Genomic DNA, 26,534 nt, shown 5'->3' on the forward strand with positions numbered 1-26,534 from the left:
TTAAAATGCCTTTATTCTAAAGTTTAAAACTGTAAATAAAATATTAAAAAATAAAATTAAATAAAAAAAATAAACTAGTAAATAATAAAATAAAATGCCACTAGTGTTTTCTAAGGTCTATACATGACCATGCCATGAGAATAAAGGCATTTTATTTGTTTATTTATCTATGTCAAATATTTGCAATAAAATCAATGACAAAAGAATTATATAAAAAAGAAAGTAAACCATTCGAAAAGGAGCAGGATGAAGTTTAATTTATAATCTCCCACCCCCTTACTGCATCCTTCACCTACCCTAAATTCCTACGTCAGATTCCATAACTAACTCAAAAATCCTACACATATCAGACTAAATTCTAAGCATAAAACACAAAAATCCTGTACATATCTAGGATAGACTGTTCATTCTGCAGCAGCATTTCACATTAAAATAAACTCTGTCCTTTCCATAACAGTAATGGTGCACATATCAAAACAAAAATAAACTCTGTCCATTTCATAACAAAAATATACATATTAAAAAACAAAAATAAACTGTCCTTTTCATGGCAATAATACACATCAGAAACAAAACTACAGTATCCGTTTCAAAACAATAATGCACGAAAATAAAGTCATTTCTTAGCAGTAATATACTTATCAAAAATGTTAATGCTTCAAGAGACTGTCTTGAGGTTTTCTTCCTGTTTGTCATCTACAATAATAATGTTTTCTTTAATTTTATTCCTGTGTACAGTCAGAAATATACCAGAAAAAGAAAAATCCAACTGTTGTTGAAAGATTATCTTTTCTGTTTGATGTGCAGATACCAGCATGCCCTCCTGGGAATAAGAAGCCAAAATGTAAAATCAAATATAATGGACAAAATTCTGTGACTGGGATTTCTATCAGCAAACCGGAAGGAACGCAAACACAACTGTTTTAGTTCAGACAGTCGGTACAGGGAATTTCTGCACAGGAAAAATTACTCAAAAAGTGTAAATTTAACTCTATATTGAGTTTGGAGAGCTCTACCCAAGGACTAACTTTTACTCTGTTTAGAGAGGGACCAAATGTCATCTGAGAAGAGTAAAATTTTCTTCAACTTTTTTTTTGGACTGGAGTGAATTTAAAACACCAGGGCCATGGGCTACTGTCAAGTTTTGTTGGCTTAAAAAAAGAAAATAATAATAATAATTTGATGGTCCTGAACTTTTTTTGTGTAACAAATCATACAAATGTAAGCTCTGTAGCCCCCCCATCTCAGCCTTGTCTGTGTATTATTTTTATGTCTGTCAGAAATTAATAAAAAACTAAAAAAAAATCATACACTGGTGCCTTTTTATAAAACAAGTCTCACTGTCACTCGCAACAGTCGATCAAAATGCTCATTTATTATTTTACAGATTAGATTTTACAGTCGCAGGAATATTTCGCAGCTTTCGTTAACATAAACTGTCATAAATATAAAAGCCTGGGGTAAAAATACATTCACTTAATCTGAAGGAATCCCAAAAAGCTGCCACTGGAATGACAAAACTGAAGCCGGTGACTTGTGGGTGAATGTGTGCTTTGTGCAGAACGTTTTTTTGTTTTGTTGTGGTTTTTTTTGCTGCCTCTACAGAGAGGATAAAAGAGTGAGACATTGTAACAAACAGCATCTGCGGGCCTTGCTCAAGGACACTTCAGCAGGATGAATGTGCTTGCAAGAAAATGGTAGTTCATTGAGACAGGTGTGCAGATTAACCATGCAACGCAATCTGTCACGTCCAGTAATTCAACAGCAGCATGACAACCGAATGAACAAGTACTTCCAAACACACACATATAAATCACTGCCATAATAATTTGGTATTAAATAACATCCACAACAGTTACAGTAAATCAAAAAGGGACAAACAGAAATTATTACAAACCAACCTCTGAAGGATGAGACAACTCAGTGAATTATAACCAGGATGTGAGTCATTGTTGAAAAACAGCACAGTCAGTCAAAAACAGGATAATATGATGAGAAGATAATCAGTTATGTTGGTCAGATGAACCTGAGAATGTTAGAAATGCACCTTTTGTAACTGAAGTGAGATTACAACACACATTGGAAACACACCAGTGGTCGAACAGGTTTCAGCCCTAAAAGCTGAACCGTGGATGTGCAGGTCTGGCATTTAGATTTAAAAGCTCCGTTATATGTTGTTTAAATGTTTACTTAAGAAAAGGCTCGTGTTTATTTTTAGCCGATGAGACTGAAACCAGTGACTGCTTTAAGTAAAATTAAAAAAATTAAATTAAAAAAAAGGTAAAATGCAGCAATATGCTCTCAAATATATTTGAAATGCAGAAGATATGTGAGTCCATTAAGGATTTGGTAATAAATGCCCATTTAAAGTGTAAGTAGTAAGTAAACTTTTCTTGCCAAATGTCTTAATATTTCAAGTTGACATTATACCTTTAATTTTAAGGATTTCCACTTAAATTTGTGCAACTCGTGTATGATGCAGTTCAGTGAGTCTCCTGCTACATACACTTAATAAATCCTCCCAGAATGTTTTCATAGCACTAATAATGACACATTACGTTTTATAAGCTGCACTTACAGGAAGTGCTTTCATCATACATAGTAAATAAAGTGTATTCCACTGCACATTTATATCAATACAAGTAAAATATTTTGGTTTTGAGTGTCACTACTACATACCTCCTTCATTATTACACCGATACATTCCTTGGTCCCTTCTATTGTGTCACAGATAAATGTAAATTACCCATTTAATCTCCCAGTCATCTGTTAATGTTTCTGTAGATCCCTTAAGTACAAATTTTCACAGAAAAATGCTCAGTAACATCTTGCGTCCAGTGTCAGGTTGGTCATTGAGTCTATCTGATCCCAGACCAGCTGTGGAGGTAGGAGGTCCAGCCCGTCCCCCTAGATCCAGATCCCTCTTCCTCACCTGCACAAAAGATAAACCGCATTTACCTGGTTATAGAAGATGGAAATATTCTAGATGTTATAACCTGAACTGAAAGAGCATGTAGAGGAAAAAAAATATGCATCTTGTGTGCGAAACTTGTAACACAAATTTAGCAGGTGTTTGATTCTATATCTGTATATTCTGTTTTACTTGCATGACTCCACTGTTGTGTCTGTTTGACACAGGTTGTACAGGGTTTCTCTGAGTTTTCACGCTGTTTGAGTTTCATATTTTTTCCCGTTTATTGAAAATGTAGGCAAATAAGCGTAAAAACTATTATATTTTTCAATAAAGTAGAATTTCAGATTTGTAATAATTTTTTACCATTATTACCAAATCTGTAAAAAACAAAAAAGAAACCTTGGTGAAGAAATCATATGAGGTGAGAGAAGTCATTTAGTTTTTATCTTATATTTTATAGAACTCTGGCTTAGAGTGCTACATCTAAACTTTAGAACAGAAAAAAACCCAAAAAAACCCAGATGTACATTGATGCAAAACGTTGCTCATATGAAAATGCACCTGTCATGGGGTCGAGTAAAATGATTGGACTTAAATAGACAAGCATAAAACAAAAAAAAAACATTATTGTTACTTTACTGTCATCTTAACGAGTGTTCACAAAACTGAAAATTATGTAATCAGTTATTGTTATACATCAGTGATACATAGCTCTTGTGCCATATTTAGATGCACAAAAAAAGATCTTTGGTGAGAATCTTTGGTATGGATGTATTTCAGTTTTACAAAAGCTGTCGACATGTACCTTGTGCAATAGCCGCCAGTTTGCTCTTCTCCTCTGGGCTCAGCTGCAGCATTGTGTGAATGACGGGCAGAAGCGCCTGCCTCTCGCTGCCAGACTGGAGGAAGATGAACTGCAGAAGGACGTTCTTCAGATACTCCAGGTTGGCCACGCTCTTCTCCCTCTCCTGGTTTCGCTCAAGACGGCGAACTTCACTCTTTAGCAGCTAACAGATAGAAAACAACAACATTAAATCAAGCATCTTTAACACAAGCACTTTTAACAAAAACCTGCTCGCTATTGTACATTTTAGTTATACAGGGTGGGGAAGCAAAATTTACAATATTTTGAGGCAGGGATTGAAAGACAGTGTATGACCAATTAGTTTATTGAAAGTCATGAGAATTTATTTGCCACAAGAAAATTGACATAATAGAAAATGTTTTTATTCTATGTGTCCTCCTTCTTTCTCAATAACTGCCTTCACACGCTTCCTGAAACTTGCGCAAGTGTTCCTCAAATATTCGGGTGACAACTTCTCCCATTCCTCTTTAATAGTATCTTCCAGACTTTCTCGTAATAGTTTTGCTCATAGTCATTCTCTTCTTTCCATTATAAACAGTCTTTATGGACACTCCAACTATTTTTGAACTCTCCTTTGGTGTGACGAGTGCATTCAGCAAATCACACACTCTTTGACGTTTGCTCTCCTGATTACTCATATGGGCAAAAGTTTCTGAAAAGGTATGGATAATAGTGTTAGGTATGATTATGACATCAATATATGTTTGGTTTCAAAACAATTGACGTAGTGCCTGCTGAGAAAAAACAACGAAATGTTCATTGTAAATTTTGCTTCCCCACCCTGTAATAATAATACATTTTAGAGCATTCCTCTGAGCATTGAACTATATTACACTTAAGTTAAAACGACAATAAATTAATGAAAAAAAGACAGTAAGGATAAGTAATAGACAACATTATTAAGTAGTATTGATTATGCATACAGCACACATAAAAGATTATTAAATTATTCTAGAAATCTGATTAATGTGGACGAGAAGTAATAGAACAATATGGTACGTGGACAGGTTCTACATTCTGGTTCTTCATCTTATTTCAGGAGCAGTACTGCAATAGATACTGACACGTTTAATACCACTTTGCTTGTTTTGTTTGTATTTTGATAGTGAAAGTAAATGTCCTCCATTTGTGTTGACTGTTTTAATATGAACCCATTTTATTTGACAAGTTCATGAGAGAAGACTGAATTGTGTTGTTTGGGGTTGAGCTGTAAAAGAATCAGCGGTTTTGTAATTTAACGTAGGGAAAAATCTTGTTCATTGCAACTTTATTTAAATGTCTTCTAAACCAGAAAGCAATGGGCACTTAAAGAAATTAGTTGTATGGATTTTATGCTGTACATTATTACTTTGCAGCAGAATGTAGTTTTTACTACACAAAATTTAAGTGAAAATGTAGTATTTTAGAAACACTTATGATCTTATTAAAATTACATGATTTTATTATTTCAAGACTTTTATTTCTTGTTTTTCTCCACAAAAGACAGATAGATAGATAGATAGATAGATAGATAGATAGATAGATAGATAGATAGATAGATAGATAGATAGATAGATAGATAGATAGATAGATAGATAGATAGATAGATAGATAGATAGATAGATAGATCCATCTCTACTAGATACAGATGGATAGATCCATCTCTACTAGATACAGATGGATAGATCCATCTCTACTAGATATTGATTGATAGATAGATCCATCTCTACTAGATATTGATAGATAGATCCATCTCTAAAAGATATTGATAAATAGATCCGTCTCTACTAGATATTGATAGATAGATCCGTCTCTACTAGATTTTGATAGATAGATCCATCTCTACTAGATCTACTCTACTACTACTCTACTCTCTACTAGACATCTGTTGTTTTATCTGGTATTTTCTGTTGTTTTACTTGGTATTTTTATTTCACAGTTTTTAATTGTGCAGCTGTTTTTATGTCTTTTTAATCTATTCTTGTATTTTAGTCTATAGATAGATAGAGAGACTGTCTCTTCCAAGTAAAAACAGAAATTCCTCTTTTGTCACGACTGTAAGATAAAGTTTAAAAACCACACTCAGGCATTAAAAACACCCCCACACATCAAAAACACAGTACAACTACATTAAACTTAGCGACACTTGGGCAATAACAATTTATGTTTTCTATAAAAAGACCTAAAAATGCGAACTTTCTTTTTAACGGTTAGCGCTGTAATCAATTTTGTCCAATGCGTTTTCCGTAGTTTGTCATCATCATACGTCACACAAGATGGCGGTGCCCTGTAGCTCTTGCTGAGGGTAGAAACAGTCTGAAAAGACGAGTTATGATACCAGTTCTTTTAAAAATAGCTATTAGAGTATAATACTAAATCCTTTTTTGTTTTTTTTAAACATGGGTTTGGAGCGTCTAGTTTGCTCTTCTCTGAGATGTTACTCCGCACAGCTCAGACTTGTAAATACTCCGCACAAACTCTTTCACAATGCGTCTGTGTCGGTACAAACGTCACCGAGCAGCGGGTCGAACCGGGTCTGTGCTGCCGGTTTGTTCAGCCGGCTGTTCGTCCATACAAGCCGCCTCTGTGGAGCTCCGGGGCAGCTGGCAGTTCGCCGCCGCCTCTCCTCCTCCGTCCATCCGTCCAAAGATGTCACCCTGCTCGAGCACGACAGGACTCGGTTCTTCCGGCTTCTGGCTGTTTTCTGCGGCGGACAGGTCATGTTTTGGACCTACCTGGCTCAGTTCGCCTACACCGGCCTCAGAGACACTGGAGGGGCTAAGGGCAATGGAACAGCATCCGCCACCACCACGGGTTTAGCCGGGATGTGGAGTTTTGAGATGAACCTGGGCTCCAGCGCCTGGAGGTTCGGCTTCACGCTGGGGTGTCTGGGAATAGGAGCGGGGATCGTGGGGCTCGGGGTTCTGTTCTGCCGACGCTCTGTCTGTCAGCTGATCTTACACCAAGGGGGGAGGATGGTGACAGTTCAAACACAGTCACCTCTGGGACCGGGACGAGGGAGGAAAATCACTGTACCGCTGTCACAGGTGGCCTGCCACGCCCACAGACAGGAGTCTCCCACATTCATCCCCCTCAGGGTCAAAGGACACAAATTCTACTTTCTTCTGGACAAAGAGGGAACTGTGAACAATGCCAGACTGTTTGACATCACTGTCGGAGCTTACAGACCGCTTTAATCCATGGGCACAAAAAATATGTTGAGCATCAAACACCAGGTGTGATTCTATTCATTTAAATAAAATGTGTGGGATGATTGACAGGCTCATTTTGGTTCATTCAAATCCATTATTATATGTAATACCTGTCATATGAACCAGTGTGTGAACAATAACTGTTTTTTCAGGTTTTAATGGTCAACAACAACATATACATCTTTGAAGCATGTGATTTATCATATTTCAAGAACAGATGAAAAGCAGCTGATGATATTTGCTGTTTATTTCTCAGTGAGAAGATTGAGGTACTGTGTATTCTAGTAATAACACTATTACAATAGCAATAAAGTGTGCACAAATAGCAGCACATTTTATTACAGGTAAATTATTTACCTTTACAAAACGTGAGGAAAAAAATTTAAAATGTTGCTTCTGGAATTTCTGACCAGAAAAATGAAAAAAAAAAAAAAGTATTTTAATTCAAATGAGTCACCATCCTGTGTGCAATTCAGTACGCATTTGTGCTATGATTGATACACAGGAATATAATGCGTTTTTGGCAGGTTTTTGAGCCCTTAAGTCATGATTTCAAGCCACAACTCACAACTTTGTAGTGTTCCAGGCAAGTCACAGCAAACTGCCTGGGGGCAAGGAATTGTGGGAGCTAGATGTAAACAAACCAGCATGGTGGACCGTATGGGGCTTATGCTCATTTACAATAATTTCGATCACCAGAGGTGCTTGCTCTTTGCTTATTTGAGAGAAACAGAGGAGGAAAAATGGTGCATAACGCAAGAGAAACTGTTATACCTTTTATGTTATGTTATTTGTATATTTGGATACGTATTTGGTATTAATTTATTCTTGCACTCAATGGACTGAAAACTAGCTAATGCTAGAGTAGCTGGTGATTATGCACAACATTTGCAGATAACATTAGAGCACTGCCTTGTTTTAATAAACAACTTGCATAAACAGCGCATTCATGGGGCCGCCATTGTTGTTTCACGTGCTATGTCATGTCAGAGACTGCAACTGGGAGTACATTGATCTAGTATGAGTTCACAGGTGGGAAGTCACAGGTTTGACTGCCACTCCAGTGCATTTTCACTGGTAGAATGTTGTTTAAACACGGGTTACGGGTTGCCTGGAATGCAGCATAAGACTATTATTCAGTATTTTAAAGTTGTGTAAATTATATTTGTGAGATAAACAAAGATGCAACTATTAATTCACATGTCCACCATTATCTAATATAAGACTATTATATCCTGTGTATATCAATGTTCTTATTTCATATATCGGCCGATATATCGGATATCATTTTTTTAGCCCCCAATATCGGTATCAGCCCCAAAAATTCCCTGTTGGTCAGGATCTTACTCTCATCAAGAGGAATCAAGCTCCCATCCAGTAAAGATAAACAATGTATGGACCACTGTAGAAGTGTGTTTTACTTACAGTGATCTGCTCCATGAGAACTGCATTGGTGGCTTCAGTTTCATGCAGCAGGCTGTTCATATGCTCCATGCTGCGAGTGGCTGTGCTCAGCTTTTGACTTAACTCTTCTTTGGTTGGCTCCACCGTCCAAACAAATGGCTCTAAAACCAGAGAAACATGTGACATCAGGTGGGTCCAAAGGATTTTTCATTACAGAATACCGATTTTAGCTTTTACAAAGTGAGTACAAGCTAACTGTTTTTGGGTAAATGTTTGCTACGTAATGGGTTCATGTTTTGTGAATATATGGTTACAGCCTCTGTCTTAAAACACACCTTGTTTGGGGTCTGGGGATGTAAGGAGTTGCTCTAGGGAGGGTAGGGGCGTAAGAGTTGGTGAGGGGCTCTCAGTTTCTGTCATTTCCATGCCTTCTCCCTCCTCTCTGGCCATAGACTGGAGGTCACTGAGGACCACTAGTCCCAGACCTGCCTGGTTTGGATCTGTGTTTCTGCGCTGGGGGTCTGACACCAGGGGCTTCCGGCTGGACTGGGCCGACACAGCACCTGAAAGGATGGAAAGGTGAAATGTAGGTTTTAGGAATTAATTTTTATCAGATGAATACATGCTAATTAAAGAGATATTTCCATGTTTACACAGTTCTTTTGTGGATTTAACATTTAATTTGGAGATTCTACACTGCTGTCCTACTCTTCTATGACATGAGGGGGCACCAGACACTCTGGTCTTACCCGGTTCAGCTGGCATTAACGTGGGCAATAAAAGCAAGAAAGAAAAAAAACAAGAGGGAGGGGTGAAGTGTTCAAGGGAGTGGGTGGACAAAAGAGAGGATTGTGATTAATGAACCTGAAACTGAACCAAGACTTCATACAATAAACCCCTCCCCCTCATCCTCCCCCCTCTGGTCTGGCCCCTGTTACCTCTCAGTGTTCAACAGGGTGAGTGTAGTTAAAAGGATCAAGTTCAGATACATGCAAGTCAATTTTGAGGAGAGGAAATACATTAAAGTCTGACGTGTTTTTGTACTAATGACATCCCAAAGGCTTGAGCAGAGTTCAGTGTGCAAATAAAACCAGCATCTAAACACAAGTATTAGTCTATTACTGCTTGTTGTTATTGGTTAAAATACAGATGTCACAATTTTAAAAGAGAACAGATCAGTCTTTGACTTTGTGTTTTGGAAACGTTGGTTCATTTCAGTTCACATTTACTTTGATTTTGATAGTCCAACTAGGTTAAAATCATAAAAAAGAAAATATTAAAACATTGCTCTACAGCTGATTAAAAATACATAAAACCAGAGAAAACTATCACTTGCCCAAAAGGACATATTAAAAAGATTGATGTTAAATAGCATTTTAACTGTCTCAAAAATTGCTTCCGATAAAACTGGCCTCATATTTCTGGCTAAAGCTGGTGTGCATGTGTGTGCTGCTAATGATGAGTCTCTCCAGATGCCACAGTGAGCTGTTTGCCACACTGAGAGGCGGGAACAGAGCTGAGGGAGCATCGCCAACACCTGTCCAGACACACACACACACACATACACACAGACACACACACTTTCTCCTCCTCGTCACTGCCTTGTGTTTATTTGCCGTGTGACTCCAGAGGGCAGCTGTGTGGGAGGTGAAGGATGAGCTTCCACTGCTTTACTGATGAACACACCACCAACCCTCACCTCCTGCCTTCGCTCTCTGGCTGCTATCCTTCACTCACACGGAAGAAAAAAGTAAACGTAACAGAAAACTTCAAAACTCTCAAACTGGCTACTTTGATGAATGACTTTATACAACACCACTCATGCTCCCCTGGTGTTTCTTTAAGAGTGGTTCTGTCTTATAACAAAAAAGACCCTTCAATATTAAAGGACATTGTGAATTTTCCTGAGGTGCAGGTACTTGAATTAGAACCTGAATTTGCCTCTGTGCTTACTGTTCTGGCTCTGCAGGTTGAAGAGTTGCTCCTCTATGCGGGTCAGCTGACCCTGCAGGGTTTCCACAGTGGCTCGGTGCTCGTCTTGCAGCTTCCTCAGTTGTTCCCTGTAGGTTTGACGCTGGGCCTCCACCTGGTTGGACAGGTCGGCCTGAGCCTGGTTCGCCTCTGCCCGGAGAGACCCATTCTCTGACTGCACTGACAGCAGCCTGGAAACAAAGGCAACGGAAAGCATTTAGAGATGGCATTTTTCACCAACCGATAGGAAAATAAACAGCAGTAGAGGAAGTAAAGGAACCCTGAAGAGTTATTTTAGTTTCATTCATCTTTATTTAGTCTTTCTGTTTGATTTTTTATTTCAGTTTTATTTTAATGGATTTGATCAGTTAGTTTTTTCAGTTTTATCTGAAAAAGTAGAAAAATATGTATCCCAACAAATATGATTTACAAAGCTCTTATTAATTCTGCAAAGCTATTTTATTCTTGCACCTGATTAAAAACAATGATTTTTACCAGAAATTATATCACATTTCAGTTTGTGCTGAATTGATCAGTTAAGTTTAATATATTAATTTCTATTTTACTTCACTTAAAATAATTTTTTGACTGCTTCCTGCTTACTTTAACTACAGGTGTATGTCGACTATGCTAACCCTGTACTGTTAAGAGGAGCATCATGGTAGTGAGGTAAATTCCAGGTAAGAGAGGGTTGATTAACATTCAACAAACCCTCCTGAGATTATGTCAGCTTACCTCTCACGCAGCTCTGCTTCTTTGCTAACAGTTTCCTGGAGGATTTTGTTGTGTCTCTCTAGCAGAGTGTCGTGCTCGGTCTGGAGCTGCTGCAGCTCAGCTGTGGTGCTGTGGAGGCTCTGCTGGCTCTCAGCCAACCTGGACCTCAGCTGTTCTACCTGAGACGACAGCTGCTCCCTGCAAGGCACAACACAATCACTATTTACCGTGTGATTCAGACTGTCTTTGGCATTTACTTTGTGATGTGGTTTACCGTGTAGCTGCCATTGGGATTATTCCTGGTCATGTGGTATATCATGCTTATCATGTGTCATAGTTCTTGGTTTAGTTTGGTTTTTTTTTGTATTTTATTTTCAGTACACAACAAAGTGCTCCAGAAAACAGCAACTGGTGTGATTAATAAAGTGGGATTGTTAAATACATGGATTGTAAAGAGATCAATGAAAGGCAGCCTTTGTCATAAGACCTAAGTTCAGCAGTGATATTGCAAATTGGTATCCTTAACAACACAGCACAAAATGTAATAATATATATCCAAGTATATAAGCGTCATTACCTCCGCCAGGAGGTATTGTGATCGCTTTGCTTTGTGTGCGTGAGTGTTTGTTTGTTTGTTAGCAAGATAACTCATAAAGCTATGGATGGATTTTCATGAAATTTTCATGAAATGTTGATATTGGCACAAGGAACAAATGATTAAATTTTGGTGGTGATCGGGGGGGGGGGGGGGGGGGCAGAGGGCCACTGATCTGCCTTGGCGGAGGTCTGCGCTCTCTGAGTGCTTTTCTTGTTCATAATGCACCAGTGCCTCACAAACTGTTGATACAATAAACACCAATATAATCTAACATTCTTAGAGAATGATAAACACTTATTGGAAAAGAATGTTTTTTAGAAGAGATTTAGAAGCAGCATCCTCTATGGCCACTTTAGGCTGATCTAAAGGCCTACCCTAATGCAATTATTAAATAAATGAAAATCAACAACAAAAATCAACAATAAAATTTCAAGTAATTCCAAAAATCAACATGCAGCCATTGTGAGGAACCCAAAAATCACTGATTTACATGATCTTTACATGATAAAACACCAACAGCACTTTGCACAAACTCATGGCAGAGGTGAAAAGCCAGACTGGTAGAGAGCATTACAACCTTGTGTGCTCAAAGGATAAAAAAAAAAATCCAATTTTTAAAGGTAAGAGAAGTAGACTGAAAAACCCTCTTTACTTGGTCTACAAAACAAAAGTCAGAATCTAGACAGCTGGAAAGTATATTCTCTTTTGTCAAAAATAATTGTAGAGATGTAGATTTATACAGCTGTTATGTACACTACCTTATACAGAAAACATGCAATTAAATATTTTCCTGGCTGAAAATCTGTCATGTTTCGAGGGTTTTCTGTTCTGCTGTGGCTAAACATTTATGCACTGGGCTTTAATGGTGTCTGGTGGTTTTCCCATCCCTACTGGGATAACAACCCTGTTATGCAAAATGCAGATCTTGTCAAATTAAGCTGAGACGGTGCTTTACCCTCACAGTTACCCAGTGTACTGGGGGTCAAGGCAGCCACACAAATGTAGCCCTTACCTCTCTAATTTGCCAGAATCTCCTTCAGTCTGGGCTGTGGTTTTGCTCTTCTGCTGTTTGAGGACGTTGTGGACTCTCACCTTGTAACTCTCAAACTCGCTTGCTGTTGTCTCCAGTTCAGCCTGGAATCAACACCCATTAAGTAAAGATATACAGTCAAAATAAACACCACATATTATACACAGAATTGAAAGATGCCTCCATGGAAATAAGGAAATACTGTCCTGATGATAAGAAAAATATGCACCTTTATTTTATGGTCATTAACATTGTTCCCTAAATCCCCAAAATGAATAACACAGATGTTAAAAACTTGGCTAAACAGATTTGTATTCTTGTGTCTGTTATCTAGTATTCTTTCTGCTTTATTAATGTATTCTATTTATGCTATTTATTTCTTTTATCTCTACACACTTTTTTTGCTAGTGTTTTTTCAAGTGTTTTTGTATGTAACTGAGCTATTGTGACCAAGTAATTTCCCTTGTGGATCAATAAAGTTTATCTAAGTCTAAGTCTACAGTTTAACTATAAAGTCAATAATAAGTGCATCTACCTTTGCAGTGTCTCTTTCCTGCTGAAGGATGCTGATTCGTTGTTGCAGGGAGCTGCTGGTTCTTTGTTGCTGTTCCAACGCAGACCTGAGCTGCTCCTGCAACCGATGACTCTCAGCTGTCAGCTCACACACCTCAATCTAAACATACAAACACAAACACAGTTTAAGATGAGGCTGAGGATGCTGATTTGTGAAATAATGGCTTTTGCTATGAAATGCTTGGTGTCTTACCTTAGCGCTTTCTAGTTGCTGCTGGTTTGCCTCGAGCTCTCCTCTCAAGGAGGCCTGCAGCATCATTAGGGAGGACTCCTGCACACACACACACACCATCATATAGATCTACATGTACATGACTAAAAATTTAAATGCATACATCCATATATGCAAACATAATGAACTATTCCCAACATCTTCAAGGCCTCCCCATCCTACCCTGGTTACATAAGACTATTTACATTCATCAGGCAGAAATATTACATCCACTAATAGGAAATCCTATGAGACACACATACACACAGACCTGTTTCTTGGAATCAGCCAAGTCCTTCTTGGTCTTTACCAGCAGCTGTTTCATCTTGGAGGTCTTCTCCTCCCCTTGGTCCAACTGGGTCTTCAAAGCCTCTGGAGACACACACACGTGCACAACAAAAACATGTGCCAGTGATATAAATACTGTAGGGTTTTTTTTTTCATCAGCTGAATCGTGTAGAGCAATAGGAAACGTTTAGGGAAAACGATGAGGAAGTAACATGCAACATGCAGTCTGGTGATAATAGGGCAGGTATGGTTGTGATTATGATTACACACTTATTAAAACACACATGTTCATTAAGATAAAAACAGTACCCTCATTATTTAAGTATGTTAATGAGTTCATTAACATGCCAGCGTCATTCATACCGATCTCCTGTTTGAGTGTGTCCTCCCTCTGGTTGAGACTATTTATCTGAGACTTGAACTCTGCGACACACTCTTCTCCTTCTGCAAGTTTCCCATTGAGTTCCTTCACGAGGCGCTCATAGTCAGCCATCTCCATGTCCAACAGAGAGCTCTGCTGCGCCTCCTGGAGACAGAGAAAACTCATTACACCAAAACAAGCTGAAACCCTGCATTCATGAAAGACGTATTTAAAGCTGTAACGTCCAATTTTAATCCTTTAAAGTCTGAATTACATCCAGCATTAGTCTAAACTGCCATAAAGCTCTTGTTCAGTTGTTTTTTGTGTGTTTTTTGTAACTTGCAGAACTGTTTGACTGTTTCTAGATCATGTATGTATTTTTGTCAAATGGTTAGAATTTGTTGATTTTAATGTTGTTCTGTTATGCTATTTTTTTTGTTCATATTAGTGATGTTTCTTAAAAGCCTAACTGCACACATTCTACAAATTAGATACTATGGATGGAAGTCCTATAAACCATATTTGTAAAAGTAAAAATCCTTATGTGTATTGTCCCTGTTAAAAAGAATGTAATAAATAAACAAAACATTTGCAGAAACACTATGTTTCATAATGCTTCTGTAAGTGACATTTTTGTGTAGTTCACTTTAACTGTAATTCAAATTTAATATTGAGCAAGTTAAATCAATACATGTATATAATCACATTTACAAATTTATTCGTTTTACTTAAGATAATGAAATGTGTTGCTCAATTAACTTTCCTGCTACATAGCTTTAACTAAATCTTTTCTGATGGAAATTTTTTATTGTGCTTATGTTATTTATTTTAAAACAACTATCACTGTTTTATGTCTTAACCCTCAAATGGGCCTCAAAAACTGAAAATGCTTAAAAAAAAAAAAGAAAAAAAAAAAAGGGGATAACAAACCAGAAGTGAAGACACTGGAGATATACACAGGAAAATAAAAGTACAGATAGTTTTGTTCTTTTGTGAAAAGAAATATAGAAAAACAACATCGTAAAATGTTATATGTGCATTGAATGTAAAACATGTAAATTCTCCATTACAAAATCAAATAAAAACTTGAATTAGGAAAAAAAAAAAAGTTTGTCAGCTAACACATAACGGACGTATGACAAAGTCAGACCTCGCAGCAGCTCTGTTTTCAGCTATAATATGTAGGTCTCTGCTAATGGAAAAGAATCAGCCCCTGTGCTGTGGGCATGAACTGCTCCCTTTCTCTGTGAGAGGTGCTGCTGTAGCTCCAGGCCGGCCATCACAGTCCCGTCGCTTGACTGGTCAGGCCCTCAGAGACACTCGTGCCCAAGAAGCCTTTTGTGCGTTGGTGTGTGTACCTTGCGTAGCTGCTCCAGCTCCTGGGCGGTCTGCTGAGACTGCTGCTGCTGCTTGCGTAGCTGGGCTGTCAGTTCCTCTACGTCCTTCATGGCAGATGACAACTCCTGGAGAAGTCGACACACACACAAATGCTCTTACAGCCAAACTGGTCTAACATTAAGGTGAGGGCTGATGATCACTTAACCCATAAAGACCCAGTGCTACTTTTGTGATAGCTCCCAAATTCATTTTTCTCTCTATTAAACCTCTCTTGAGTGATTTATCATCATGCATTATAATATTATACTCTCAGTATTCTCATAGTAAGTCATGTATTTTCCTGTATCTAATTTCCTATATTTTATTTAGATGTTCATGAAAACGCAGAATAAATTCCAAGGTTACTATATCAAAATAAAGAAAACTGAAGAAAAAGTGACTTTTTCAACAAATATATTAATAACTGAGAGTGAAAACAAGTGTGTCCATCCACTGTCATTTATAAAACTGCAGGGGTTTTACTGGTGAAGCAATGTTGTAGAGGATGACGGTGTTTCCACGTTCACTACGGAACCTCTGAACGTCCAAATGGGTCATATCTGATGACCATGAAAAGATGACAAACTGTATTTTACACCAAATATTTACACGTATTGATAAGATTAGTGGATCAACAGGTATTAAACAGTTTAGATCAGTAGATGCATTTGGTTTCTAGTGGATGTTTGGGTCTTTATGGGTTAAACATGTTGGTGCACAGGGTTAAAACTTTAAAATACCACATGTGAATAGTACTTCCTCAAGCATAAACGACCTGTTAAAATTTCACCTTCTCTGCCACATTAATACTTCTAGGCTGCATTAAAATGTGTGTTAATAAGTGTACTTTCTCTGCCATAAGATGACATTTAGGAACTACAGGGTGTCCCAAAAGTCTGGACACATTAGAAATCTCATTAACTATGTTTTCTTTTTTAACCTCCACAGATTGAATATGGCTTTGTTGAAAGAAGAAAGAATTGAACTGGTACTTCTCAGTGGATGAGAAAGACGGTCATAAATACTCCAATTGAATAAAACGCAACTATGCATTTCTGCCTATGTGTTCAGACTTTAGGGACACCCTGCATTTGGCTGAGCTAACATGATGTTCCATTCCTGCGTTGTCTAATGGGGGATTTAATAAGGAAGTCTGAAGCATCGTAAATTTCGCTGCTCCCAGGCAAATAGTTTGCAAAGCTCACAAACTGAGATATTAGCCTGAGCTATGACTCACCTTAATATCTGCAGTTAAATTTATCATAATAACACACTGTGTATCCTATTCAATTTCAATTTTCAGCATCAATCCGTCACAATTAAACCACAACTCTGGTTTACAGTTCATTTTTGTTTCCCTTGAGGTGTACGTGGTGGCCTGTAATGTGTGCGTTTGCTTCCACATCAGTAAATTACACACAGTCTGTCACCTTACTTTGCTGTTCATCACCACTGATGAAACCGTCTTCATCGGTATGTATGATTCAAAGGTTCTGAGTAGATACGTCAAGTCTTGTTGTGTTAACAGGTATATTATCTTTATATTATGACGTTACAAATGTACATGTTAACACACATTTTAATAAAGACAAAATGTCTCCTAGACCGACATGTCCCCCTTTACATAACACATTTAAGTAAGATTAACCTCTAAATACATCTAATATCAGATCTAGTGCTTGATTTGAAGGTGAGCATCATTTTGCACATCTTGTTTTTTGGATGAGCTGAAATTAAACACTACAGCTTCACTCCCTCTATGTGGTTCTGTGACAATAACACCTGAAATCCAGACTGATAGAACATGATCAGGCAGGCTTTTCCTCTCTACCTTAATCTTATGTTCTTTCAGAGCTCTCTCAGCCTGTATGTCTTTTTGCAGACTGGTTGAATGTCTTTGAAGCTCCTGGTTCTGTGCCTCCATCTGCCTCACTGTGCTCCTCATGGTCTCCATGCCGGCCAGCAGGTCCTCCTTCTCACTGCTCAGCGTCTCGTTCTGGAAAAGCATGAATACACCAGGGAACTGTGACGAGCAGGTGGCAAAATGACATCTCTAACAGGACATGAAGCCAAGAAGGCATTTACAAAGATAATATGAACATTGAGTAAAACAAGATGAGAAGGTGTTTCTGGTAAATAATACAACAGTGACCTTTCACCTTTCAGATGATGTATGATGCAGGTAAATTAAAAGCTGAAAGATTTACCACCAGTTTTATAAGTTAAGAATATTTCTGTTCTTTTAAAAACTTATGTAGTTTTAAAAATTGGACCATTTGACAAACTAAAGCTTCCCTTCTGATAACGCACATATACTCCAATCCACCAAACCTGCATGAACACACGTGCCACACTGGGAAGCCATTCATGCAGATCTGACAGCTGCAGGCTCTGTGGACCTTCTCTGCGGCAGCTACCACCCATCATCTGTCAAACTAACACTGAAGCTATGATTGGTAAACAAAGATGTCCAGACACACTCTGAGATCCTTGACTAGCTTTCCAGTCCGCCTGCTCCCCGTGAGACCAACGAAGGCACACAAGAATAAACCTGTGTCTAAGAAAATGGTGGCTGCAATAGCACACGGCAGATGGAAACGATACTTCGCTCCATTTACCTGCCTGTTGTTCTCTCAATGGAAAGAGACAGTTATGAGCTTGGGGAGTAGGGTATATATATTTATATACACTATTTCTCCCTGGTTCACCCAGTCACATCTGATGGGCTATTTGTGGGTGCCGGGCTGTTAGGCATAGCTGGGGAAAGTGTCGCCGGCTAAAATGGCTCACTGTAAATCAGATGGAAACTGAGTTACTCCTATTGGGGAGATGTATTGCTGAACAAAGTGGCACTGCTTAGATTTACTGGACAGTGAGAGTAGTTTGTGTGTTTGGTGTTGGTAATATGTGTGTGTGATTGAGTGTGCATTTGTGTTACCTGTGTGACAGCATTGCTGAGTCGTTTGGTCAGCTCAGCGATCTGTCTCTCCGCCGCCTCCACCTTCTCTCTCTCCTTATCCAGTCGCTCTGTCTGCCTGTCGTAATCTATCTGCAGGTTCTGCGCACACAGACGTACCCACACAAGCACAGCATATTCATTCATTACTGGAAGCCAGCTGAACAGCTCCTTGAAGGTAAACACTATGGATCTCGGGTATCATCTGTGTTTACATTTCAGGAAGGGACAAAGCCCTCATTAGATACAACAGAGTGGATTCTGCCATAATGCAGACACAGTCATAAAGCACAGTGCTGTCTGGGGACTGTTTATAGAGACCTCTGCTCACATAGTCTAAGACTGCTTGCCAATTAACGGTACACTAGTAGCAGAAATGCAAAAGAAGCAAATGTTTCAGTATTTAGAAAAAAAGGGCTGTGAATTAATTGCTTTACCCAAAAATGTTCCTTTTACCATTGTGTTTGAGCTGCTCACTGATGGAGTGTTACAGTAAATTAAAGACCTTCTCTGCTTTCACTTTACCTTGTAGCCTTCAGCACCATGAATGATATCTTTCATTGAGCTGTTGACCCTCTCCCTCTCTGCTTTCAGTGATTCTATTTCTTCCTTAAGGGTAGCAATCTGAAAAAAATAACACATGTACAACCGGTAACCAGAGCAAGAAGTGTCTAAATCTACAGATGTCCACTGCTTAAAATATGGTTTTCATTGTCGATGATTAGCTCCAAAAACACACTAGAATGTCTGTTTTACTGTGTATTTTCCTGTTTTCAGATCATCAGCTATTGCACTAAACACTGTTTTCCAGCTTTAAGACTTCAAAACTTCACCAGGAATTATCTGTTAATAATCAAATCTATGATGGGGTAGTAGAGAAATAACAAGTAGTAAATAAAAGTCAAAAGTCAAGACATATCTGTTCTGGGTAAGGCATTTAGGCTACGTTCAGAGTGCAGGTAAATGTGGCCCAAATCTGATTATTTTTGCCCATATATGACCTGTATCCAATCTGTTAAAGACAGTTTGAAAAGCACAAATCCAAGTTTTTCAAATCCGACCCAGGTCACTTTCATATGTGGTCCTAAATCTGATACGTATCTGATATTTTGCAATGCGACTTCAGTCTAAACGGCCAGGTCGCATTTATCCGACCTTTACATAATTGAAAAGTGACAGACGTCATAATTCTGCATCCCAGGAAGAGGAGTGGTGGGAAAAACATATTTACTTCCATAAACACAATGCATGGCTGCGAGGTCACGTATTATGTCAGGACCTCTTTTGCACATGCAGGTCACTTCAGAGTCGCATTCAGTTCATACTCAAAACTGATACAAGTCGCATTTAATGTGTAATATGAAGGAGCACACAAATAAATCTGAATTGTGCATTAAGACCTGCTGTCTGAATGTAGTCTTAGTCTGTTCTAGTGATGAACTCAGCTTTAGGAGACATGCAATAGTGTACTTGGTAATAATTGTAGGTTTATGGCATTTTCATTTAATGTTGTTGAGAGCTGTGAAAAACTAAGAATACCTCATAATAATTAATGTTAATAATGAATAGTGATTGATTTCTCTTTCTTATTTTATGGGGTATTTGTCTTGGTGATACATTCTTAAAAAAGACAGCTTTGGTGTTTTCATGTTCATGAGTTGTCTGACCTCTTTCTTGCTGGAGTCCAGTTCCTTCTTTGCTTTGACAGCGACTGCCTTGATTTTATTCATCTTCTCTTCCCTTTCTTTGTTTTCTTTCTCCAGAAGAGCTGAAAGGAGCAGAAGTTACAAAGGTCTGACTTACAACAGACTGACATTTAAAATAAAATAAAATATCACCAGCTCAACCTGAACAATAGTTTTGACACTAAAAATGATAAACTCATAAAAAACATTTGCATTTCAAAGTCTTCACCTAAATGTCTTTATTTGAATTTAACAAATACTTTAGAAAACAGACACAGCAAAACTTGTTATACAGACACACAATTGCTTCATGCATACCTATTTTATTTGCGAAGTCACTGTCAATATTTTCCTCAGAAGAAACCGATTGGGCAGCAGACTTCTATGAGGAAAAAACAACATCGCAGAAAAGACAGAAAAGGACACAATTACTGTGAAGGAAGCCCACTTAGAAGCTGTCAAAATCTACTTTCTGAAGGAAATATATTCTACGGGCATATTTCTTTCGTCTCCAGAAGTGGATTCTTGGCAGGGTGGATACTATAAAGTGTTGCTTTGTATTTGCACTGACGTTTCGACTCACCTGAAGAGCAGCCACCTCGTCCCTCAGCTGAGATATGAGCGAGTCCTTCTCTGTCAGCTGGTCTTTGTATTCTCTCCTCTCTTTTTCCATGTTCTCCATCTCTTGCTCCTGTTCCTCTTTCTGTTTTTCTTCTTTCTCTTCAGTTAGGAGAGAAATTTGAGTCTGGAGCGTCTTGTTTTCTTCATTAATCTTCTCGTTGACAGCTTTCATATCCTCCAGGTCTTTCTGTAGAGCTTCAGTGTCCTTCACCACCTCCTCCAGGTTGGTTTGCAGCATGTTCCTCTCCTTCTCCAGGTCTTTGATATGAACCTGGAGCTCCTCCTGCACCTTCATTCTTACCTCCCCTTTGACCTCTTCAAGCCGAACCCTCAGCAGGTTTCTCTCTTTCTCCAGCTCATCTATACGTGTCTGGAGCTCCTGGACCTCCTCAGTGGAGATTCTAACTACTTCAGATTGATTCTGCTCCAGAGCTCTGATGGTTTCATGGGCCTGTGACACCTCCTCTGTTAATGCATTCAACTTCACCTCGAGGTCTTTCTTCTCAGTGGTTTCGTGTTCCAGTTGAGCCTCCAACGTTGCCAACTTTGAATTGGAAAGTCCCTTCTCTTCCTGGAGTTGGAGAAGCTGTGAGGACATGCCTTCCATTTTCTGGTGCAGGTCATCGTTTTCAGTTGAGAGGTTTTTAATAGTCTGCTCTGACCTTCCCAGCTCCTCCCTCAGACTCTCCTCCATCTTTTCTCGCTCTTCCTTTAGATGCTGAACTTCATCTTCCCTCTCTTGTTTCAGGTTTTTCAAATCCTCATCCTTCTCCTCCACCAGGCTTTCGAATTCTTTGGCTCTTTCTCTGTTAAGTCTTAGTATTTCCTCTTCCCGAAGTTGAAGCACAGATTGTATTTTGTCTCGCTCTTCAACCAACGTGTCAACGGTCTTTTTCAGTTCTTCAGCCATGTTCTCCTTCACCTGCAGCTGGGAAAGGAACTCCTCCTTCTGTCTGGTTAGTTCCTCTACAGAGTGTTTCAGCTCAGAGGCAACAATTTTTTGTTCCTCTACATCTTCAGAGACTTTCTGATCCTCTTCTTGGAGAGCTTTAAACTTTACCTTCAGGTCCTCCATGTTTTCCATCAAGGTGTGTTTCTCCTCTGTGATCTCCCTGACCCTCTCCTCTAGTCCATCCCTCTCCTCACCGAGTTGTTGAACCTTATCTTGGAGCTCCTGAACAGCCCTGGCCCCCTGTTCCTTCATGGCGCTGTACTGAAGAACAAAGTCTTCTGTCTTCTGACCCAGCTCTGTCTCCACACCTTGAAGGATGTCCCTCATCTGCTGACACTCAGCCAGGATCGAGTCCCGATCCCTGGCCAAGGCCTCACACTGGTCCTTCAGCTCTTGGTTCAGTTTTTGCTGCTCCTCAAGATTTAAGAGATTTTGGTCTTTTTTGGGACCAACAGCTGGATCTTTGGACGGACATGCAAAAGGATCCTGGAGCTGGAACTCATCTAGGACTTCTTTGTGTTCACCACCATCAGTACTCATAAGACTGAGAGTTGTCGAGTCAGTGCTGGTACCTTCCCGGTTCATCTGCAGCTCATTGACTTTGAACTCCAGCTCCTCTCTCTCCATATGGAACTCTTCTCTGGTCCTCTCCAGCTCAGCCTCCAGCTCACCTTTAACGTTACTGAGCAGGGTCAGCTCATCCTGTAACATGGTGTTCTGGGCTTGAAGATCGTCCACCACTGCTTTCAGTCTTCCTATGTCTGTCTCGTCTCCGTCACCATGTGGAGACGCACCCTGACAGCGGGACAACTCCAACATTTTAGCGATCCCTGAACCACGAGGAGGCTCTTCATCTTCCTCTTGTACATCCTGCAAATAGCTGTCTGCAGAAATTAGAGGAATATTAGATGAAAAACTCAATCTGATTATCACAAATCAGTTATATAAACTTAACAAAATAAACATCTTCTCCCTGTGAAATGGATTAATAATTGTTCTTCAGTAAATCATACTTTGACCTTTTGTCATTTACAGTTTCTTACGATTGCTTTTACACTTGTCTCAATACCACACCCACATTTTCAGAACTCTTCACACTATGTGCTTTACAAACACACACCTGAGCATGTCTATTAACCTTTAAAGCACAACACTTCAACCACTAAACACTTCATATTACACAGAAAAGTGACTGAAACTACTTTAGCTACACTATACATCTCATACAACCATTTTGTCACTAAGTATGCAATAAACTGCAAAACACAAAAATACATATATTACATATTTTCCTGTATTAACACACAGTTTAGTGCTGCATTGCAAAAATAAAGGACAACTCTCATAGTAGGCTACATACAGTAATGTCAAATATGCACTGTACATCAGCAGTTATGTTCTATGCATCGTGACAGATCTACCATATGTTTTAGTGTGTTTCCTGTGGCACATGACATTTTTTTCCAACACAGTAAATGACAACACATGATGCAGCTGTTTAAAATGTATCATCTTCCCCTGCCTTGAATCTCTGAAATTCTAAGATTATTAGCAGAGACAGGCATTTTAATTACTTTTTAAAGTCAAATAATCAAATCAGTTTGAGCTAATTAGTCATGACATCAGTGCTAACACATGCCTTCCACTCAAACCAAAATAATACTTTTAAAAGATTGGCCAAGGACTGAGTGAACACCAGTATGCCAGTTAAAGTTTCTAAATATTTTAGACATTATTTTTTACTCTTAAATTAACATAGTACTCAGTGCCAGTGCCATTAAACACAAGTTCTGCATCCCTGTGAAGTAAAGCATGGATATCATGCCACTGCCACCCCCACCCCGAGTAAGAATTAGTTGACTTTTAGAAAAATACGTTGACTAGGCTTACTGTTTTGACTAATCAGCTAATCTATTATTCATGCACATCCCTAATTTTTGGCCCATTTAACAGTATTCATCCCTACGAGCATTGATAAATATTTCAAGCTAAACAGCTAAAAAGACATTTTGTTTGTTCTTTTCCCTCTCACAATACAACAGATTCCACTATTGAGTGTGTTAAATACCAGTAACTGTTGTTACTCGGGTTATTTCCTCTCACTCATTTGTATATATTGTATAGGAGTAACTGTGAAAAAATATTAACACAAACATTGAAGTTTTGCAAATATATGCACATTTAAATGCAAATATGTCCAAGTTGCAGTTTGAAGACTACAAACAAGAAAAGTAAATACATTTTCAGGAATTTGTCTTATTTGCTTATTTAACTTATTTTATCATCTACATTTGCTGCTGGTCAAAATGACTGTTGACTCCTGTTGATATCTGGAAGAAGTGATACGAGGGCTGTTCAATAAGTTCATGGCCTCACCCAGAAATACTGGTTGTTATAATACAGGATGTTACATTCTTTCGTGATGGGATAGTGATGCTTGAACATCGATGGACCAAGTGCATTGCTGTAAATGGAGATTATGTTGAAAAATAAAATATAAATTATCAGTCTGTGTTGTTCTGTTCTGGGTGAGGCTATGAACTTATTGAACAGCCCTCGTAGAAGGCATTTGTGTCAAAGCCATACAAGAGCGTACATGTTTAACTTTATTTTGTACAGATTTGGTTAAAGTGTCAAATGTTTTGTGGACATTGTGTTGAGACAAAGTTATACCTTTGAGTGCGAGCTGCTCAGTCAGCTCCTCGTGGAGTAGCAGCAGACGCTCCCGTTCGATCTCGCAGTCTTCCTCCAGGGCTCTCATTTCCTCCTCGTGCTGCAAGCTCTTCTGAGCCAGCTCCTCCCTCAGGTTCTCCACCTCCTGCTGGGCCTTCGTCAACTCACTCCGATAGCTCTCTTGCAGCTCAGACGACTCCATGGATTTTTGATTTTGAATTGCTTCAAGTTCAGCTTGAAGGGTTTCTAACTGAGCTTCCAAGTATCGTTGGACTTCTTCTGTGCTGTCTTTTGCAGCAGTACGTTCCCTCTCTCTTTCACATTCTCTCTCCCTGTCACTCTCCTCTCGCTCTTTCAGTAGTTTCTGGAAAGATGCAACTTCTTCTTTATGTTTAATATTACACTCCTCGATGCTGTTCTCGAGTGCCTGGATCCTGCTCTGATGGTCTGCTATCACACGGTCCAGCTCTCCTTGCAGTGCTGCTAGGTCATCCTGTCCAAAATAAGAGTTGTGTTGCAACAGTTTCATTTTAGAATAATGAAGTTTAAAATCTATTGTAAGTTGGCAATGAAGGATACTAAATATTTGTTTTGTACTTCACCTTGGCTTGTTGTTTAGTCTTCTCCAGATCTTTACGAGTCAATGAAAGGCTTTGCTGAGTTTCTGCCTTCTCTAGTAATAAAGCATCCATTCTCTCAGTCAGCTCCTGTTATACACACAACCACATAATGCTTAAAATGCAATATAAAAATAAATTATGTGAATAAATGAACATTTCAAAAATATATGAAATCATGCTGCGATGTTGTATTATAACTTCCAACCTGTATCAGCGTGTCATCTGAACTGCTGTTACTGTTTTTCGGTTGCTGTTTGAGAGATTCTACTTCTTTCTCTAAATCTGAAAGGAGAAATCGTGTCACATTACAGCCCAGGCTCTCATAGCACAACACAAACATATCTGTAGGTTTATAGCATTGGTAGTTACCGGCACATTTGCTTTTCATTTTCTGCATAGCTGCCATCTGCTTCTTGGCAAACTTGATAAGGTCATCTTTGGATAGTGTGTCCAGCTGTAAATTCATCAAAGGGAAAAGAGAAACATAAAGTTAAACAAGTCTGTACTCAACACTGAATCATGTTTATGTGACTTATGTTAAACCACAAATAAATATAATAGTGTTTGTTCATCTGCAGTACCTTTGACTTGGGTGCACTTGGTGATGCAGCCACAGTCTCTCCCCCGGTGCCACTAGAATCCTGTGAAATTTAAGAAAAAGACATGAACTGTAGAGACACATTAAAATCAGATGCATATTTTTGTCTTAACTTTATGCTGTTATGCTGTATTTGGACTATTTCGACCCCAGACATGCCTAATTACAGAATAAGCTCACAGTTCTGATCATATTTCCGCTCAAAAATCCACAGTTTATTACTGGTGTGACTTTTATTCATTCTGCATTCGGCGGGATTATGTTCAGTTCATGTCTGACTATTAAATAAGTAAAATACACCGGATGCCGAAGGTCATCTGCTTTGGATACAGTTTTGCCTTAAAATACAGTATTTCAGAGAGATAACAACACACAAGCATCCATCTACAACAATGAACTGTGTAATGTTGAATGGTGCGTTATTATTAAAAGTTTATTCGTAGAACCAGATCGTTTAACAGCGGCTAACTTACTGATGCTACGGTATTAAGTTGCGGCTAATGCTAATACCTGAACACTAACAGTTACCTCCATCTCTGCCGCTGAGCTGTTTCACTTGTTTCCAACCGTCTGACAAACACACACAGATATGAGGTATGAGCACCGGACACAGTCAAAGTGATTTCCGGGATTATATCCGATCCCCCGAAGATTTAACAACAAAACATCTCCACTGTTTTGGATTTGAGCTAACAGGCTAATGCAGCGTCCTACTTCCGCAAACGTCAACGAGATGACGTGTGCGTAACTTGCGTCAGAGGACGTCAGACAGGTTTTCTGTTAAAAAAAAAAAAAAAAAAAAAGTAAGTTCTTATGGCCTAATCGATTGTATGTTTGATCTTTGTTAACTGTAATCTTTGAAATAAAGATTTTTATTTGTTTTTTAAAGTGACCAAAATTCAATCCAAAAACTAATACATCTGAAAATATTA

At 38.7% G+C, this 26,534-nt stretch overlaps 2 protein-coding genes across 4 annotated transcripts; one reads left to right on the plus strand and one right to left on the minus strand.

Annotated features, from left to right (window-relative positions):
- Nucleotides 1–1,311: 1,311 nt before the first annotated feature.
- Nucleotides 1,312–26,326, minus strand: gcc2 (GRIP and coiled-coil domain containing 2). Of its 3 annotated transcripts, none has more exons than XM_030124678.1 (25): nucleotides 26,131–26,326; nucleotides 25,586–25,645; nucleotides 25,374–25,458; nucleotides 25,210–25,286; nucleotides 24,987–25,091; nucleotides 24,385–24,877; nucleotides 20,722–22,595; nucleotides 20,457–20,517; nucleotides 20,121–20,221; nucleotides 18,979–19,077; nucleotides 18,436–18,555; nucleotides 17,329–17,493; nucleotides 15,479–15,583; nucleotides 14,123–14,285; nucleotides 13,743–13,843; nucleotides 13,454–13,531; nucleotides 13,223–13,360; nucleotides 12,670–12,791; nucleotides 11,081–11,257; nucleotides 10,328–10,536; nucleotides 9,124–9,132; nucleotides 8,710–8,937; nucleotides 8,396–8,535; nucleotides 3,720–3,921; nucleotides 1,312–2,932 (listed from the first exon to the last, which is right to left on the minus strand). In XM_030124678.1, the coding sequence occupies exons 1-25, from the start codon at nucleotides 26,134–26,136 to the stop codon at nucleotides 2,859–2,861; spliced, it is 4,992 nt and encodes a 1,663-aa protein (XP_029980538.1). In that variant the 5' UTR covers nucleotides 26,137–26,326; the 3' UTR covers nucleotides 1,312–2,858. The 3 variants fall into 3 exon arrangements, with proteins under 3 accessions (XP_029980538.1, XP_029980537.1, XP_029980539.1); XM_030124677.1 differs by having other exon boundaries at nucleotides 20,457–20,520; XM_030124679.1 differs by lacking the exon at nucleotides 9,124–9,132 and having other exon boundaries at nucleotides 20,457–20,520.
- On the plus strand, nucleotides 6,006–7,044 carry tmem223 (transmembrane protein 223). Its single transcript, XM_030124680.1, has one exon. The coding sequence runs from the start codon at nucleotides 6,158–6,160 to the stop codon at nucleotides 6,953–6,955; it is 798 nt and encodes a 265-aa protein (XP_029980540.1). The 5' UTR covers nucleotides 6,006–6,157; the 3' UTR covers nucleotides 6,956–7,044.
- Nucleotides 26,327–26,534: the final 208 nt, after the last annotated feature.

Source organism: Sphaeramia orbicularis, chromosome 21 (genome assembly GCF_902148855.1).
Source record: "Sphaeramia orbicularis chromosome 21, fSphaOr1.1, whole genome shotgun sequence".
Classification (NCBI taxonomy): Eukaryota; Metazoa; Chordata; class Actinopteri; order Kurtiformes; family Apogonidae; genus Sphaeramia; species Sphaeramia orbicularis.